This window comes from Lontra canadensis, unplaced genomic scaffold (genome assembly GCF_010015895.1).
Source record: "Lontra canadensis isolate GAN:19392208 unplaced genomic scaffold, GSC_riverotter_1.0 scaffold140, whole genome shotgun sequence".
NCBI lineage: Eukaryota > Metazoa > Chordata > Mammalia > Carnivora > Mustelidae > Lontra > Lontra canadensis.
In genome coordinates, this window is record NW_022631134.1 from 2873630 (window position 1) to 2893719 (window position 20090).

General features: G+C 37.1%; 1 protein-coding gene across 1 annotated transcript in view; it reads right to left on the reverse strand.

The window, feature by feature from the left end:
- The window catches only part of DCDC1 (doublecortin domain containing 1), a 214437-nt gene that overhangs the window by 47951 nt on the left and 146396 nt on the right, over positions 1-20090 (reverse strand). Inside the window, exons 13-17 of the mRNA XM_032843444.1 lie at positions 13700-13881; positions 9467-9565; positions 5119-5218; positions 2803-2938; positions 73-232 (exon numbers count right to left, since the gene is read on the reverse strand). Of these exons, the coding sequence (XP_032699335.1) occupies positions 73-232; positions 2803-2938; positions 5119-5218; positions 9467-9565; positions 13700-13881 (677 nt within the window). The remainder of the gene's footprint in view (positions 1-72; positions 233-2802; positions 2939-5118; positions 5219-9466; positions 9566-13699; positions 13882-20090) is intronic.

The following is a 20090-nucleotide window of genomic DNA, read 5'->3' on the forward strand; positions in this document are numbered from 1 at the left end:
CTGTGCTGTTGAGCTAATGAGCTAAGTTCAGAGAGGAACCAGGTAGTTTCTCTGGCCATGCTGATTACTTACAGAATTTCACTGGAAGCTTTTTCTGTTGTTAAAGCATTTTCTTGCATTTGCTTTTCCTCTGGTCCTATCATTTGCTTCTCTTCTCCAAAAATTGCTACAGGTTTATGCACAGCAAGCTTGGCTCCAGACACAATGTCACTTTGGACTTCTAAAACAAGAGCTGAGCAGAAATGCACAGATTGCAAAGACATATCAGTTATGATTGCAGAACACTAGGAATTGAAAAACACATGTTAAAATAAGAATGGAGACAATTTTCAGCTATTTGGTCTAAGAGAACACTGATAGTTGCTCTTTAATAAACTGGATTTCACTTAATTTTTGTAGTTTCTTTCCCCCCAAGATATTGGCAGTCAAAATTATTAAAATTGGGGCTAGCATCTAAAATATACAAAGAACTCATAAAATTCAATATCTAAAAACAATCTGATTAAAAAATGGTCAGAGGACCTGAACAGACATTCTTCTAGAGATGACATACAGATGGCCAATGTACACATGAAAGGATGCTCAGTATCACTAAGCATCAGGGAAATGCAAATCAAATCAAATCAAAATCACAGTGAGATATCATCTCACACCTGTCAGAATGTCTATTAACAAAACAAACAACAACAACAAAAAAAAAGAGCCCTAGCACATATTGATAATATACAACTGATGTACCCACTACAGAAAACAATATGGAGGCTCCTCAAAAAATTAAAACTAGAACTACCATATGATCCAGCAATTCCACTTCTAGGTATTCATTCAAAGAAAATGAAAACACTAATTTGAAAAGACATAAGCACCCCTATGTCCATCACAGTGTTATTTATAATATCCAAGACATGGAAACAATCTAAGTGTCCATCAACAAATGAATGGATTTAAAGAAGTAGTATATAGATAATGGAATATTATGCAGTCATAAAAAATGAAATCTTGTCATTTGTGTCAACATGGCGGTACCTCAAGGGTAATTTTGAAAAGTAAAATAAGTCAGACAGTAAAAGACACATACTGTATTATTTCACATACATTTCACTTACATCTAAAAAACAAAACAAATAAAACAAAACAAAAGTGAAACAGACTCATAGATACGGAGAACAAGCTGATAATTGTCAGAAGGATAGAGGGATGAATGAAATAGATGAAGGAGAGTAAGAGGTATAATCTTCCAGTTATAAACATTGTCAGACATGGGGATGCAATATATGGCATAGGGAATATAGTCAATAATATTAAAACAACTCTGTATGGTGACAAATGGTAACTAGATTTATGGCACTGACCATTTCATAATGTATATACATATCAGATCACTATGTTATATACCTGAAACAAATATAGCAACATAGGTAATTACCCTTCAATTTTAAAAATGCCTAAAAAAAAGGTACTAAAGAATATGTCTTTCCAAAAAATGTTAGTTATTGTAAATTCTAACCATTCAAATGGGTATATTATTTAGATATATGTCTCTAGATCATTCTCTAGGATCCCAGATTCCTCATTGAAGTCCCTAATGCCTTGAAAGACACATGCCAAACTTACTGTACAACATTCAATATAGGTAATAGAGAAAAGTTTTAAATTATATTAATGATTTTTCCCTTTTGATTTTCTATGTATAGGACCTTTGTCCTTCCTGGGGCAGGCCTAAGGGAAGAAGGAAGACCACAAGCTGATGAGAAAGGTTACAAAGGAAAGCAAAAGTACGAAGATAGTTATGACACTCAAGCACAGCCTGTTACCATAAGACAAAGGCTGTGTAAATCAGGATGACACTATCATAATTTAGGATTCTTCTAAATTCTGTGAGCTCCCATTTAGCATATTAAAGCTTTAACCTCAAGGTTGACCTGGGGAAAACCCACCATTTCTGAGCCTGAGGGAGACAGAAGCTAGAGGAAGGCAGAAAACCAGTGCTGGATGTCATGATTCCCTCTACAGGCTTCACTTCAGGCATCTAAGCTACACCAAGGAAACACAGAGGACACTGTCCATTATTCAGAACCCTGTGACAAGTCACCTCACCAGTTGCCCTCACTACTCCAACCTGAGGCACAGCCCTGTCAACCTGGATCTGGTTTCTAAGGCATGCAGCCATGACCCAAGATTTGCTGAGAGTCATGCTAGAGAGCTTTCCAGAAGTGGTTGTCAAGGAGGGGTGAAGGGGTCCTGTAGTAAGAACAGAGATGAACACTCAGCCATAGCCAGGCTTCAGGGGGGCCAAAGGGAGCAGAGTAGAGTGTCTGAGTCTGAGTGAGGCAGGAAGCATCACCCGCCCAAAGCACTGTCTGGGCCAAAAGAATGGAACACAGTCACCTAGCCATGGACATCAGTCACCAAGACTCAGAAAGCAAGAGACTCCCTTCCATCTGAGAGAGGAACTAAAGAGAGACTCTGGGAACTGGGGAATCTGAAAGATTTCCCTAAAGGGACTATTTAAATTAATGGATGAGACAAAATTTAAACCTGACTGGAAATTTTGTTTTTCTTAACAGAAAACAAAGAATTCCTGATTTGTTAAAGACAAAATAAATTACATTTTCTTTACACATCCAAAGTGTAGTGTGAATTAAAATACGCAATCCTGTTAAATATATAATTTTGTCTAAAGAGCTAAACAACAGGATATAGGAGTGAAATACAACTTATTTAAACAAATTTAATTTAAAAAAGTAGGATCAAGCATTAACCTTGGCCACATATATTATGGTAAATAATTCCAATGCTTACCCTCTATCTTACGTATACTGCAGAAAGTTTGGATTTTAGAAATATCTGATGCTAAGTTCCTCAGGAAGATTTGCTTCTTTTGCTGAGCAGTGGACATATCAGGATTGATCCAGTGTTCTCCACATGAAGCATATACCTAGCAAAGGAGTGAATCTCTGATCCCATGTAAAACTGTTCATAGCAGTGTTATCAGTAATAACCAAACCCAGCCAAAAGTACAAACAAAATGTCCTATAATAGGCAAATGGTTAAACAAACCATGATGCCATGGACTAATCGTGATAAAAAGGCAAAACTGTTGGTGAATGTAACAACTTTGAAGGATCTCAAGGGTTTTCTACCAAAAAAAAAAAAAAAAAAAGTATTTCTCCATACTATCTTTGCAACTTCCTGTGAATCTAAAATTTTTCCAAATTAAAGTTTTATGAAATAATTTTTTGAAGGAAGGAAAGAAAGAAAGGACAGGAGGGAGGGAGGGAAGGAGGGAGGAAGGAAAGGGAGGTAGGTATATATTAGGGCTCTGTAAACTATGGCTGAGGCCCAGATCTGGCCTGCTGCCTGTCTGTGTAAATAGAGTTTTATTAGAACACAGTTATGCCCACTCATTTCCACGCTGTCTGTCACTGCTTTTGTGCTTCACAATGGCAGGAGCTGATGTTTTATTAGAGATCATATGGTCTGTAAATATTTATTAACTGATCTTTTGCAGAAGAAGTTGGACAAAACCACTGGTATAAATGAACTTGTAATATATTAATGTGGCTATTTCTAGACATTGAGATTACGGATGATAGCTGTTCTTCATGCTGCTTATATTTATTTCTTAAATGAATTCGTATTTCTTCGAAGTAAGAAAAAAATAGAAGGATGTATTGAGAACACTCAGTAGGAAGAAAAACGCCACTCAGTGCTCTTCCGTGGCCCCACGATGGTGCTTTTACACACCCTTGTATGACGACTTGGGAAAAACTTTCTCAAAAATTTCTTCTGTTTGAACAACAGGCTTCCTTTTTCCCTCTGGACACACGTGTAACTGTTGATGTTTCTATCTCTTCATCGGCTGCCCAGAACAGTGACAGGTTTGTTTCGAGCAAATGCATGGAATCTTGTAACGGTCACTCCTGGCTCCTTGCTTTCACTCACACTCCCTTCGCCCTGGTGGCCCCATCTAGTTATCGTTACATTAAATTTATCCTTCTGTATCTTAGGTTTAAATGCAATCTATCTTGAGTTCTTTCTGAAATAACGCAGTGAGTTAACACACCAGGAAAAGCAAAGAAAAAAATTAAAAACCAACAAACTAAAACCTTGGCAGTGACAGTGTTAAAATTCAAAAGAGATCTCCCCAGGTTCCAAGAACACAGACTTTCCCCTCTGCCATGCTGCTTCTGTTATTAGTCGTCAGTACTATAACAAATAGCATGGAGGACAAAGGGAGTTAGAGAGGAGAAGGGAGTTGAGGGAAATTGGAAGGGGAGGTGAACCATGAGAGACTATGGACTCTGAAAAACAATCTGAGGGTTTTGAAGGGGCACGGGGTGGGAGGTTGAGGGAACCAGGTGGTGGGTATTGGAGAGGGCACGGATTGCATGGAGCACTGGGTGTGGTGCAAAAACAATGAATACTGTTATGCTGAAAAATTAAAAAAAAATAAAATAAAAATTAAAAAAAAAAGACTCGCTCAAGGGGTCTTTACATTCAGGGCCTGAACTGAGTTCTGATACTATGGTGTGAGCTTGGTTCTCTGTTCAAAGAATTTTCAGGCATCGGTCAGGCAAGTTTTCTTTTCGAGCTGATATCTCAAATTCCATAAATGGGAGAAAGGCTGACTGCTAAAGTCCTTCTTCTCAGTCATCTCCAGCCACCCAGGTAGGCTGTGCAAAACACTAGATATAATTTTTTTCTGGAAGAGTGAAATTATCATTTAGTAAGAACACTAAACAACTACACTTTGAAAGCCTCAAAAAGAAGAGAGGATCTGCCTTTCAGAGTAGGAGACAGAAATCATAAGTGGTTAATAATCCGGTCTTGTCTAGCTTCCACCCTCATTTCTAAAGTGGGGATCATGGCAGCATCCATCCCACAGGGTCATCCTGATCCTTAAATAAGTTTATTCTTAGAAAGCCCTGAAAATCATGCCTGACAGTAGCTCTCAACCGTGAGCTGTTAGCATGCCTTTCTGAGGGCTGCTGAGTAAGGCTAACTCAGAGAAAATAAGGGGAGAAGCAGTTAGTGTTTGAAGTCCTGTATGTTAAAACGTTTGTCTTTTAGTTGTATGTGTGGCTCATATTTCCAGTTTCACATTCATATCTTTACCAGTTCATCCCTTTGAAGGTCTTTTAAGGCAAAGATTTCTTTTCCTTTTTCATTGAACAATCTCCGAGCTGCGGAAGGTAAATTTAAAATTTCAGTGCACCTGTAGTAAGAGACACAAAAATTGAGCTTGTATAGACAGAAGGCTTCCAGCAGAGAAGAGAGAAAATGTGAGAAATCAAGGGTCTGGACCATCAGTGCCCACTCCTGATGCAGACCGGTGAGACCATCCAGAGGTGGGCCCTGGAGCCCATCAGACCCCTCTGGAGACTCATCCCCCCAATCCAAGCTGTGGGACTTGGACAAATTAACCTCTCTAAGCCTCAATGTCTTATCTTCCAGGGTTTTAGTGAGGATTAAAGGTTGATTTTAAAAAGTGCTTAGCACAGTGCCAGCGTGATCAGCAAATAAGTAGGCATATCATGATTGAGTTTTCCTTCTTCAATATGCTGCACACTTTCTAATTGTGTGCCTTGTTCATGCTCTTCCTTTTACCTAAAACACTTTCTTTGGCTTTTTTTGTTAAAGTTCTCTTCTCTCCCCAAAGTCATATCCATCACCAAGCAGTTTCTCATCTCCCTCCACTAGAAGTGATCTCCACAGCCTTTTAACTCCCTTTCAAACAGTAACTTTTACCCTGGCGAAGCAGTCAACAATGATTTCCACACCCCAGGCTCCAAAAAAGCATTTGGCCTGCCCTGTAGATATCAAAATGAATGATACTGTTTTCTTGTTCCCTGAGGGGCTCCCTCTCTTGTTAGGGGAGAGACAGGTCAACAACTGAAGTATAATATGCAGGAGTGGGTGGTGTCATAGGAACCCAGCCAAGGTGCTGTAAGAACACAGGAAAAACAAAACGACTGATTCTCCAGGGAACACCTATGGAAGGAAGTGACATTTGGGTTGGGCCTTTTCAAATGAATAGGAGTTGATCAAGAAGGATTAGGATCTAGAGGCGTTTTGTATGGCTGGATCCCAGTGTATGGATGAGAGCAGGAGTCAGATGAAGCTGGAAAAGAAGACAGGAACCCATGGAAAGCACTTAAGATACCAGGCTAAGAAACAGGCCTCTATCCCATAAACAGCAGGAAGTCATGGAAGGTAGAAGAGTAGAGGTGTGGTTTTATCAGATCTGCTCTTTAGAAAGTTAGCTGCAGGACAGGTGGAAGGTACCCTGAAGTAGGAGAGGCTGTAAGTTACACAGCCAGTTCAGGAGAGCAGTAAGGAGGCCAAATTGCAAGGGAAGAGGAGGGATGGGTAAGGGAATGTGTTGGGGCTGTTGAGAAGACTGTTGAGATGATCCCGCCTTTGGAACAAGGAAAATAAAGGATTCTTGGTAAATATATTTTACCTTAGAATATACTGTCTATAGTAAGTGAATTAGATGTGACTTTATGCTGATCAGGAAGGCTAAACTATATGAAGACTGTTTCTCAATTTTATTTCCTTAGATGGGATAAAGCAATTGAACAGATAATTGGGCTCTCCATTTCTCTGAGAGGTCTTAGAAGGAAATAAGTCAATGAGACCTAAGTCTCTGCCTCTTGTGTCATAGCTCTGGAAGCTGGTGGACCTCAGGAGTTTGTAGGGAGGGAATGGAGAGGAACTATAAGAAGACTGAGCCCCCAGCTACAAGATGTGCCTGATTCTCTTTCTTTGCTGTCCAAAGGCCCAAACTGATTCTTTCTACTTTCCCAAAATGGATATATTTGTGGGTCCAGGCAGTTATAGCATGACCTAAGAAGAGTTATCATTATCATATCTGCTCCTACTCACATTTTCCTGGAGAACATTTGGACTATGGGAATATCCTGTTTTAGGACAACGAGTGGGAGAATAGAAGAAATGGGTGGTTGGTAAATCTCCCTTCCTTTTTTGAAACCCTGGTTTTAATAGTGCTGAATTTAATTGGCCCATGGAGGTGGGTTAGAGAGGATTGGGATAAGCCTTTTCCTCTCTATTTAATTCCTCCAACTTGATCACATGCCAGTCAACATAAATGGAGAGAGAAGAAAAGAACTGGCCGTTAAGTGCCTGAGGAGGCATGTGGATATGGAGTCAGATTGCCTGGATTCATATTCTAGACCTCCTGTTCTGGTTGTGTAAACTTGAAAAAGTCCCTTAACTTCTCTGAGCCTCATTTGCCCCATCAGTAAAAAGACATAGTAGCACTTATCTCACAGTGATATTTTACAGATTAAATGAGTGGATATCTGTAAAGTGCCTGGAACATAACCAGTCAGCAACACTTTATCAAAATGGATCAAGCACTACGAGCATTTCATAGGTACTCTCACTTAATTCTCACATCATTTCTTTTCTTTTTTTTAAAGATTTTATTTATTTATTTGACAGACAGAGATCACAAGTAGGCAGAGAAGCAGGCAGAGAGAGAGGAAGGGAAGCAGGCTCCCCGCTGAGCAGAGAGTCCCATGCGGGGCTCGATCCCAGGACCCTGGGATCATGACCTGAGCCGAAGGCAGAGGCTTTAACCCACTGAGCCACCCAGGCACCCCAACTCTCTCTCACATCATTTCTGAGAGGCCCATTTTACTGATGAGGAAGCCGAGCCGAGGTTAATTTCTTTGCCCAAGACTGCATACTAATAAGGAGGAGAGCTGAAATTCAAACCTAAATCTGAGTCCTTCACAGCACTAGAGGGTCCTCCCAAGAGGCCATCATCATAGAATAACAAGATAGTTGATCTACATAGCAAGGAGACTGAGGCTGAGGTGCTGAGCAAACAGTCCGGGATTTCTCCACCACATGGAGGCAAAGGTCCTATGAATAAGGTCCTCTGACTTGCACACGAGGAGTTAGGACTGGCAACCACTCCGATTTATAGGGAGTCCAGAAAAGTCCAGTCTTATCTCTGTGCTCTGTCAGGATGAGAGTGGAGGTGGAGTGGCAAGTGGAGCTGGTACCTTGGGTGCTGTATTTCAATACAACCCAGGATTCCCTGGGAGAAAAGGGCAGGGGTGGAAGGGAACAAGTCTGTCTCCCAGGTCTGCGGATCGCTACGGTTTCGTAAGAGTGGGGACTTCCTTCTCCCAATCATTAGCGAGAAGACCCATCTCAGGAGCCCCAGTACAGCCTTCCAGTTACTTCAATATTGTTGTAAAATGTACCAAAGCTATGGATACATGCTTTCCTCTTTTCTTTATCTTCTTGCATTGTATCTTTGTCTTTTTAGGTCTCTCTCGTTTTCTCTCTTCTCTGTGTGGACTTCCCTAACAGCTGCCCCTCACCAGGTTCCTCCTCCTTCCTGGTCATCTATAAAATGATCCCTTGATTATTTTCACTTCTGTACAATTAAATACTGCCTTCTGAGGCTTTCTGACAGTTTCACTAAGCACACTGTCTTCCCAACAATTTAGGAGTTTCCTAAGAGCAAGGGATGTCTTGACCCCCTCCCTTTCAATCTCCAGTAGAATATCTGATACCCGTTGATGCAAAAACAGATATTGAAAAGAATCAAATTCTTTTGTGCTTTCTTCTTAACTCTTCATCCAATCCTGTTTCACAAAGAGGAAAATGGAACTCAGAGAAGGGGAGCACTTTGCTGAAGTTTTCCAGTAAGTTAATGGCAAACCTGGGGTTAAAAATCAATCCCCTTGACCGTTAATACAATGATATTTCCAATACCATGCTGCCTGAAACTTAAAATATCAACTAAAAGTTTCATATTTATTGTTGAAAAATAGTGCTTATTGTACTACATCTTCTTTTGGCTTGGAGGTGGAAGAACCACCACCAAAAAAAGATCATCAAAACTGTCTGAATTATTAAATTAAAATTAGCATAATTTCCTTATACTATGTAAGATTGCCCCCCTGTATTCAATAAGACATATTTTGCCAAAACATTTATACCTGGTGGTCTACCTTTAAACAGTTATCAAATTCTATGGGAATAATTCTTGTTTTGGTAGGAAAATATTGATCAAAAGAAAATTACAACATATTTCACAAATATGATATAGGTTGATGACATTTAAAAATTGGTTTAAAGTAGATAAGTACTGATTTCAATTCAAACAAATGTAAACCAAAGAAAAGTGCTATACAGCTGTGATTTTTTTTAATGGGAATCATTTATATTTATAGAGTTGGTATTTCAGAAGCTAGGGGAAATTGCCAGCTCTTGACATTTGGGGCAAAAATTTATTAATTAGCACTGGTATCATAAATTCACACAGCTTATATATTTCACAGATTAAAAACTCCAAAATCATTGTATTAACAACATTTTTCTTATGCAGATACATATGTATTTTGTATTGTGTGTTATACATAATTATTCAGGCACTAGAATGGAAAATATCTTTGCATTTAAGATACTAAGTATTTACCTCTCCAAAAGTTGGTGAAATTCAGTCTGGGTTGTTTCTGTTTCAAAATACTTAGTAATGTGGTTTTTCACGTTTTTTTCCCTTCTAACGTCAACATTTCTGAAACAAATGGTCCAAGATTTGACTGATATGTCAGTATATATTATCAATTAACTTTTATCTTTACATACGCGGAAGAATCACGAGGTTTTAACTTATTATTATTTGTCCTAAAATAAAATGTCTCCTTTAAAAAAAAAAAAAAAAGGATTTCAGGGGTGTCTGGGTGGCTCAGTCTGTTAACTGTCTGACTCTTGATTTTGGCTGAGGTGGTGACGTCAGGGTCCTGAGAACCCTGGTAGGTCTCCACACTCAGCACAGAGTCTGCTTGGGATTCTCTCTCTCCTTTTCCCTCTGCCCATTCTCTTCTCTCTCTCTAAAAATGAATGAATTAATAAAATATTTTAAAAAATAAACATTTAAAAAAGGACTTCAAAAACTATTGCAATTAAATTATTATGTTTATAAACATTTATACTATGAACAATTTATATAAGAAAATGAGTTTTCAGTATTTTAATCCTCTTTGAAAAATGCTGAACATTCTGAGGTGTGGATTTATCAGTTTTAAAGAAATTGCAGAGATTACACTCATTTTGCCTGTGTTTTTTTATATATTGTTCATATTCATATGTTTATTCACATATTATTTAGGTTATTAATCCAAACCTAAAAATTTTTAAACAGTAAAGTGATTAATAATGGTCATAGAGGGGTGCTTGGGTGGCTAGTCATTCAGCATCTGCCTTGGGCTCCGGTCATGATCCCAGAGTCCTGGGATTGAGCCCCACATCGGGCTCCTTGCTCAGCGGGAAGCCTGCTTCTCCCTCTCCGACTCCCCCTGCTTGTGTTCCCTCTCTTGTTGTCTCTCTCTGTCAAATAAATAAATAAAATCTTTAAAAAAATAATAGTCATACGAATAAGCGACTCAACCTCACAAAACAAACTGAGGAAAAAAAATTAAAAAAAATAAAAAAACAAAACAAACAGGGTTGCGGGGGGGAAGGGGTAGGGACAGGGTGGTTGGGTTATGGACATTGGGGAAGGTATGTGCTATGGTGAGTGCTGTGAAGTGTGTAAGCCTGATGATTCACAGACCTGTACCCCTGGGGCTAATAATACATTGTATGTTAATAAAAAAATAAAAAAAAATAATGGTCATAGAAAAAAATGCTTAATTGGAATATGTATCTGCTCAAATTTTCAAGTTAGAAAATTATCTGGTATATTTTTAGAATCTCTGTATTTCATTGAATGAAAAAAAAGTGGTCAAATATAGTTATTCACTCACAAAAAATGGTAATCCAGCGTAGTTAATCATAAATAAATAAATAGATAAGTGAATAAATAAATAAATTCAATAAGCACTAATTTAGGGCCTATTGTGGGCCCTATATCCTGTGGTAAATAAAAATGGCTTAGTGCTTGATTAACGAGGACACACATTTTGTCTGTTTCCATGACCAGACCATAGCAGAAAGCACATATAGGGATGAATAACACATCACTGCTGTTCTGTCTCATGGGCAGAAAAATAAACAGATAATCACAACACAGAGTGGTAGGAGTTATGCTGGTGAAAAACCCACATGATCAGAGCAATGGGGAACATAGAAGCTACAGCTGATTCAGGGGTGAGCAGGAAGTGTCAACATCAAGAAATGAAGTACAAACTCATTCTCAGAACACCTCTATTATTTTAAGGCAGATGGAAGGTATTGATGAGTGGCAGGGGTTTAGGAGTGGGAATTGGAGAGAGTGTTGAAAAGAGATAGAACTAGAAAAATAAGCAGGAACAGCTCACAAAGGGCCTTAAAAGCTATAGTTAGGTGCTTAAGAGAGTCCAGGGATCATAACTTAGTAATAACTTACTCATTAAAATTATGTAAAAATATAAACTTTATCACATAGCTACATAATTGAGCCTTTCCTCTTACAGTTCCTTAAAATGTCACTTATAAAATTCTCCTTGTTTAACTTGCTAGTCTGAGAGATGAAATTCACCTGGAAATCACAATGGTTTTAATTTATTTGAATTTGACAGCCGCTGTTCAAGACTAACTGGCAAGATCTTGTTACTCACCAAGAGTAATGATCGGCTAAATCACAACAAATGATATCTGATCTCCCTTTGGCTTTGTAGATAGAGGAACCAGCAACAACAAATTTCCCTTAAAACTGTCTAGAATGAATCATTATGTAACTAAAGGACAGCATGCGACCAGGGTAAGATTTGGTTAAAATGGATCTGTACTTCATCATTCTAGCTTGATTTTGCTTGTAAAGACACAAAATAGCCCAGCTATCTTTCTTCTTACAAACAAGTTTCAAGTTAATACAAGTAATGTACCCCTTCCTGTCATTAGCATTTATTTCTTCTGAAAGAGAAAATATTTAGCTTGGATATATGAAAAGTAGCACAGCAGGACTTCTACTTTGCACAACTCTGGGATGCTGTTTGTATAGAACATAATGTGAAAAGTGTCCTCTGGAACTGGGAAATGCAGCTGCCCTGTAATGTTAGCCAAAACTCTTCCCATTTGAACCTTCTGTTAACCAGTATTTACATACAGCTCTGGGGCAAACAATGCTATTGATTCTGTAGAAAATTTTCTGAAATGACCGAGAAAAATTAATGTATATTTAGAAGAGTTTAATGTCAAGTATATGCCAGTGTACTTTAATTTGGGGGGGGTGGTAATTAATTCATGTAGTGAACAAAGTGAATACTTGATTAATTAGGGCAAACCATTCCACGATCAGAGGGTTTCACATACTTTCTGCTGGAACTGTTGTCCAAATTAACAAATCTCTCAAATTATGTTTGGATTACCTGATTGAACTATGCATTTTAAGACATTAATGGGAAACGATAAAATCTGTATATAATTTTGAGCCCCAGTGAAAGATATAGCGTGAAAAAATAAATGGAGGAAGGGACAAAAATCATTTATTAACTTTGGATGTTAAAAAGTCATATATGCTACTTTAAGGGCATTACCCTCACATTTTACATCCAGCAGAATGAGCTAATTATGAAATGTATGCGTCAAAGATTTCAATTTCAGGCTTGACTTTACTTTGAAGATTAATATTTTACTTTATCATCTTTACAGGCAGTTCAGTGGACAGCCAATCTGAATGTTACTCATTGTTCAGCGATGTATGAAGTATATCTAATCAATGTGAAGAAAGTAATATTAAACGATTATCAGCAGCCTCAAATATTCTAAATATCTCAAAAGAAAGGTCAGGAGGTAACATCACTGCTAATAATATGAGAAACAATGTATTTAACTCATTCCTTACATTACAGCTTTGCACTGGTCTGTGATTTCTTCTGTCATAAATTGTAATGAAAATACAGCAAGTGATTTTTCTCCAATGTTGGAGATATACTGGCTACATGGGAGGATTTTATTCCAATCTTATAACATAAGCTAAAATGCAGATTGATGTTTTTCTAAAATGATAAGCTTTTAAAATGTTATTCCAAGGCAGAGATATAAATTATATGAAGTTATATTTTGAGAACTATATGCACTTGTTAAATATCCCAAAGATCTGAATGTAAATAATAATGTACAATAATAATTTACATAAGGAATTACACAATATGCAAGAAGCAATTTATGAATTCAGTTATTTTGAAACACATTAATAAAACTTAAGCAAAAATGCTAATTCAAAATAGACATTGATCCCAGAACTTTTTTTATATCTGAATTACCCATTTCTAACTCATTATTTTCTCCTGTGCTTAGCTTCAACCAGAAGAGTTAAAATTAAGTTCCTGACAAGTTTTAATTAAATCTCAGTTTGTATTTTTATCTCCAAATATCAACATGGGAGCCCTTTTTAAAATTAATTAATTTGTATATTTATTTATTTTAAAGATTTATTTATTTAAGAGATAGAGTGAGTAGAGGGAGGGGCAAAGGGAGAGGAAGAGAGAGAATCTCAAGCAGATTCCCCACTGAGCATGGAGACTGAGGCAGTGCTTGATCCTAGGACCCTACATCTCTGAGATCATAACTTCAACCAAAATTAAGAGTCGCTTAACCAATGGAGCCACCCAGGCACCTTGGGATCCCTTTTTAAAAATAAACACAGAATTCTCCCAGAAACACATCCATAAAGACGACAAAAATTTGTAGAAATTAGAAATGAGAAGTATGAGCAAAATGTTCTTACTGTATTTTCCGTCCAGGTGAGATGTCTGGACCAATTATAACAAAGGCTCTGTTTTTATTCTTGTCTCCATTCCGTAGAACTCTGAGCCTCACAGGGACACTCAGCTCTGGGGTCTTACAGATAGATTTCTTCATGGGAGGACTGTTTGGAATAAGCAGTCCTTCTATTGGCCAATCAAACTCCTTCAGAAAGAAATGACAAGAATGTGATGATAAGTAAGAACAGTCATTTCTAGATATAAAAAAAATTAAACACAGAACTTACACCTTTAATTTTTCATTCATGCATCAAAAAATGTATTGGGGATTATCTAAGATGTTCCAGACAATTCTAATTGATGTCTCATTTAATTAAAAAGGAACAATTTTAAGATTAGTAATTTTTTAAATGTGTGTAAAACCTGTGTTGTGTCACAATATAGAAGACTTAGTTCCTCTCAGAGAATCAACATTCTAAAAAGATAAAACTGAATTAGCTTGGGATATTTTTGCTTGTGTGTGAAGTATCTTTAATCAGTGTGGAGAATTATGAACAGTGGTTTTATCATAGCCTGATGCAGTATTATCTTAAACTAGATATATTTGGCAAAGAAGAATACATTTGAGGAACTCTCCAAAAACCAAAATGAGATGACAAAAGAACTTAAACCAATCTCCTATGTTTTAGTTGCAGAACTCACTCACTGTGTATCTTTCTTTCATTTATTTATTTATGCATTTTCTAAATATCAATTGATGGTTTACTATATTCCACGCACAGTGGTAGACACTGGAAATAAAACTGAACTAGACAGAATACTCTTCCACAAGGAATTTGCAGCAGATCTTCAGAAATTTACTGAGAAATAAACTGGCAATTACAATAGTATAAATACAATAGCAACAGAGTACTGGGTATGACGTGACGACAGGGGAGGAGAACCTAACTTAGAAATGCAGTATAATGAAATTAGACTCAAAATGGATGAAGGACCTCAATGTGAGAAAGGAATCCATCAAAATCCTTGAGGAGAACACAGGCAGCAACCTCTTCTACCTCATGTGAAGCAACTTCTTCCTAGGAACATCGCCAAAGGCAAGGGAAGCAAGGGCAAAAATGAACTATTGGGACTTCATCAAGATCAAAAGCTTTTTGCACAGCAAAGGAAACAGTTAACAAAACCAAAAGACAACCGACAGAATGGGAGAAGATGTTTGCAAACGACATATCAGATAAAGGGCTAGTACCCAAAATCTATAAAGAGCTTAGCAAACTCAACACCCGAAGAACAAATAATCCAATCAAGAAATGGGCAGAGGACATGAACAGACATTTCTGCAAAGAAGACATCCAGATGGCCAACAGAAACATGAAAAAGAGCTCCACATCACTCGGCATCAGGAAATACAAATCAAAACCACAATATGATACCACCTCATACCAGTCAGAATGGCTAAAATTAACAAGTTAGGAAATGACAGATGCTGGCGAGGTTGTGGAGAAAGAAGAACCCTCCTACACTGTTGGTGGGAATGCAAGCTGGTGCAACCACTCTGTAAAACAGCATGGAGGTTCCTCAAAAAGTTGAAAATAGAGCTACCCTACGACCCAGCAATTGCACTACTGGGTATTTACCCTTAAGATACAAATGTAGTGATCTGAAGGGGCATGTGCACCCAAATGTTTATAGCAGTAATGTTCACAATAGCCAAACTATGGAAAGAACCTAGATGTCCACAACAGATGAATGGATAGAGAAGATGTGGTATATATATACAATGGAATACTATGCAGCCATCAAAAGAAATGAAATCTTGCCATTTGCGACGACGTGGCTGGAACTAGGGGGTATTATGCTTAGCTAAATAAGTCAATCAGAGAAAGACAACTATCATATGATCTCCCTGATATGAGGAAGTTGAGATCCAACATGGGGGGTTGGGGGTAGGAAAAGAATAAATGAAACAAGATGGGATTGGGAGGGAGACAAACCATAAGAGACTCTTAATCTCAAAAAACAAACTGAGGGTTGCTGGGGGAGGGAGGGAGGTAGGGAGAGGGTGGTGGAGTTATGGACATTGGTGAAGGTATGTGCTATGGTGAGTGCTGTGAAGTGTGTAAACCTGGCGATTCACAGACCTGTACCCTGGGGGCTAATAATACATTATATGTTAATAAAAAATTAAAAATTAAAAAAGGAAAAAAAAAAGAAATGCCATGTAGTGGAGCTGAAGCCTCCATAGGGGTTAGGGCAGTCAAGGAAGCGTAAAAGGACAGGGCAAAATACAAAACTTAAGGATTAACAGAACATGATATCTGGGGGATAAAGAGAGGGAAGGATTGATTATTCCCAGGTTTGTAGTTTAAGCACCTGGGTGGATGGTATGGCCAGTCACAAAAATAAATATTTGTGGAAGAAGTGTAAATGAGGGAATAGATGATCAGAGATGATGTTGTTAAGCCAAGGTCTCAATTGTTTCATTTTTTTCTATCTGCAAAACAATTGTCCTGGCAGCAGTTAATCCCCCACTGCAACGACCACGCTATAAAATACCACAATTCCATATAAGTGTGCATCGGTTTCTACGTACTCTACTCTCTTCAATTGCTGGTTTCCCTACCCTGCACAGTACCATGCTGCCTTGATTATAATACATTTATATCTAATAAAGTTTGATATCTCATAGGGCAACTACCCCACCTTGTTATTCTTCTTTGGAAAATGGCTCTTATTAGCCCTTTGATATTTCATATACATTTATAAATCAGCTTGCTTAGTTTTCTAACAGTCTGTGTGGGATATAAATGTTCTGCAGAGCTTCCTATCAATCTTATTTTGTTAAGATTTTTTTCTTGAATGTCCACTGAATCACGTAAGGCTCTATTTTCTGCATTTATTGAGATGTGCTCATATGATTATTTATCCTTTTCACTGGCTATGTGTTAATTACATTAATTGATTTTTTTGAGATGTTAAACTAATATGCATTCATGGACCAATCCAAATTGGTCACAACATATTATCTTTTTTTTATAGATTGCTGAATTCAATTTGTTACTATTTTCTTTAGGATTTTACATGTATGTTCATAAATGAAATTAACATGCTATTTCTTATATGTACCTTGTCAAGGTTTAGTATTAAGTTTAGCCCAGCCTCAAGAAATGAGTTAGAAACTGTTGCTATTTTTTGTATTCTGAAATACTTGCTACTTATACATTTGGTAGAATTTGCCAATAAAACTATTTGATATTGGTGTTATCTTTGTGGGGAGATTTTAACTATTGACTCTCTTTCTTCTACAATTATGGGATTCATTATGGAAGAGTCATTCCATAATGAATCTTCTTGATTCCATCCTAAGTTACTTAAGTGTGTGAACTTGACCATTCTATTTATCTAAATTATAATATTTATTAGCACAAAGTTACTAATCCTTATTATCTTCTTAATTCCTCAGTATCTGTATTTTTATCTTTCCTTTATTTTTAGTATTATTTTACATTTACCATTTCTTTCTTAATCAGTGTAGCCAGATATATCCATTTTATTAATGTTTTCAAAACGAGTTTTTTACTTTGTTGACTCTGTTTTGTATGTATCAAATATTGTATCAATTTCTGTTCTTATAATTCCTATTTCCTTCTTTTTAATTCTTTGAGTTTATTTTGCTATTATTTTCCTAACCTTTCAAATTGGAAGCTTAACACATTAATTTTTAGCCTCTTTTCTTTTGTAATTTAAGTATTTTAAGGTCATACATTTCCTTCAAGTATGCTTTAGCTGTATCTCACACATTTTGCTTTGATTGTAAATACAGTATTTCCTTTTTAGATGTTCATCAAGATTTCTTCTTTGTCTCATGAGTTAAAATGTCTATTTAGATTTCCCAATATAAGGCTTTTTCTATTTGTTTGTTTGTTTGTTTGTTTTTGTCATAATCAATCAGCAAAACCTGCTTCTACTTTGAAAATATATCTACAACCCATTTGCTCTTCATCACCTCCACCACCCTGGTCCATTATTTTCTCTCACCTATAAATTGCAAAACCCTTCTAACTACTTATTCCTACTTCCACCTCAGACCCTTTCTACTCCATTATCACAATGACCTTACTATTGTTTAAGTCAGAGCACATCACTTCTGACTCCAAAGCCTCCAGTGGCTTCCCATCTTAGTAAGAGCTAAATGTTTTAAAATGGCGTACAAGGTTCTGCAGACTCTGTACCCAAACTTTTCTCTCATCTTATCTCCCACTGCTCTCCCCCTCACTCATACTGCTGCTGCCATAATTACCTCATTGTTCCTCAAAGACACCATTTCAGGTTTTTTTTTGCAATTCTTGGCATGCTCTTGCCCTAAAGAGCTGCTTGTTCTACAGATCTTTACTCAAGTATCACCTCAATGAAGCCTTCCCAGGTCAATCAAAAATTGCAAATCCTGTCCTTCCTCACCTGCTCCTTACAACATCCCCTACACCCTGTCTTTGCTTCTATTTTCTTCTTCACTCTTATCACTGACTAACATTCAGAAGAGCATCCCGTGAAGAGGCTCTAAGTCTGTAGAGCCAGACTTCCTGAATTTGAATTTTTGACCCATCATTCTTGTTGTGTAAACTTGGGCAAACCTTTGACCTAAAAGAGATGGAAGTTGACAGATAAATTCTTTCCTTTTTCTCCTCCAGAAGATCACTGTTTAAATGGCTTCTTGGAGGATAGCTTGATTCTTATATTGGCTCCCCTTCCTTTCCTTCTTATCCCTGAGACTGCACATCCTAATAAGGGAGTAGCACATAAGCCATTTCCCTCAGGTCCTGTCTTCTGAGGAGCCCAGGCAAAGACACCACAATCCACATGAACTATGGAAGAAGTTTCCTAAAGGGGATATGGGTACCAATACCCAGAGGAAGAAAAAGTCAGAATATGCTGGCAGAAAGCTCAGACTACCACTACAGGGGTGGTTCTACTGTCCTAACAGTGTCTAACTGACATGACAAAGATGAAGTTACAGGTGGGTTGGGGAGACATGCTGGCCTGTTAGACTAATACAGACCAAGATGCATGGCCATTTGTTTATGGAAAAGGAGACCATTTTTTAAAAGCTAGTATAATATGCAAAATTTACTACTTTATTTTCTCAAAAAGTTTTTTGAATCTTGCAATTATATTGAAAAATCAATCATATAGTACAAAAAGTCACTTTAGATAAGTTATAAACAAAGTCTGAAGGTTGTGGAAATTATTCTGAGATGCATCCAATTATAATGTCCTAATTTGTGAAATGAGTGAGTAAATAACATTAATTGCATTTAATTAGGAGAAAGCAGTATACATAAATGTTTAAAAATTTAATGAGTAGAGTCCTTGCCAGTTTAGTGTTTTTTTCTTTATATTTAATATAATATTTTGTTTAGTAAACATGTTCATAACAATGGCATACAATGAAGCTAACTTATCACACTTCTAAACAAGCAAAATTTGAATTAATAGTTTTTCCATATTCCTGGCCTTCACTGAGGACCATTTACCTGTATGGAATTTAAGTTGCAAAGGGCAGACCATAAAGTGTTTATAGAGACATGTATCTATTATTATGAATGGAGAAACATCAGACCACTCTCCCTTACTAGAATTACTGGAAAGAAATATATTATGACAAACTCATTATATAGTTTCATTTGGGATTTCCAATTATTCAAGATTTCACTTAATGTAAGGGATGGCAAAAGAATGGATTTGCATAACTTAAGAAGTAAGTTTATAACTTACCTGTAGCTCTTTTACAACAAAGATATTAAGCATTTCTGAGCAAATCAACATTGGCACGAGTTTTAGACATAAATGATCATGAAACTAGAGCTTGGGAGAGATGGGGTAGAATAGCCTTCTCATTAAAAAAACTGCTGTCACATTAACTGGAAGTCCTAGCCATAGCAATTAGACAAGAAAAAGAAATAAAAGTCACCCAAATTGATACAGAAGAAGCAAAACTTCCACTGTTTGTGGATGACATAATACTCTACATAGAAAACCCAAAATACTGCACCAAAAAACCTGCTAGAAATGGGATGCCTGTGTGGCTTAGTTGGTTAAGCATCTGCCTTCAGCTCAGGTCATGATCCCAGGGTTCTGGGATTAAGCCCCACGTCAAACCCCAAGTCTGCTTCTCCCCTGCTTGTATTCTCTGCTACTCTCTCTCTCAAATAAATAAATACATAAAATCTTTTTAAAAATCTGCTAGAATTGATAAACAAATTCAGTAAAGTCACAGGATACAAAATTCATTAACAGAAATCTGTTGCATTTCTGTACACTAATAATAAAGCAGGAGAAAAAGAAATTAAGAAAACAATCCCAATTAAAATTGCACCAGAATAATAAGATACCTAGGAATAAACCTAACCAAAGAGG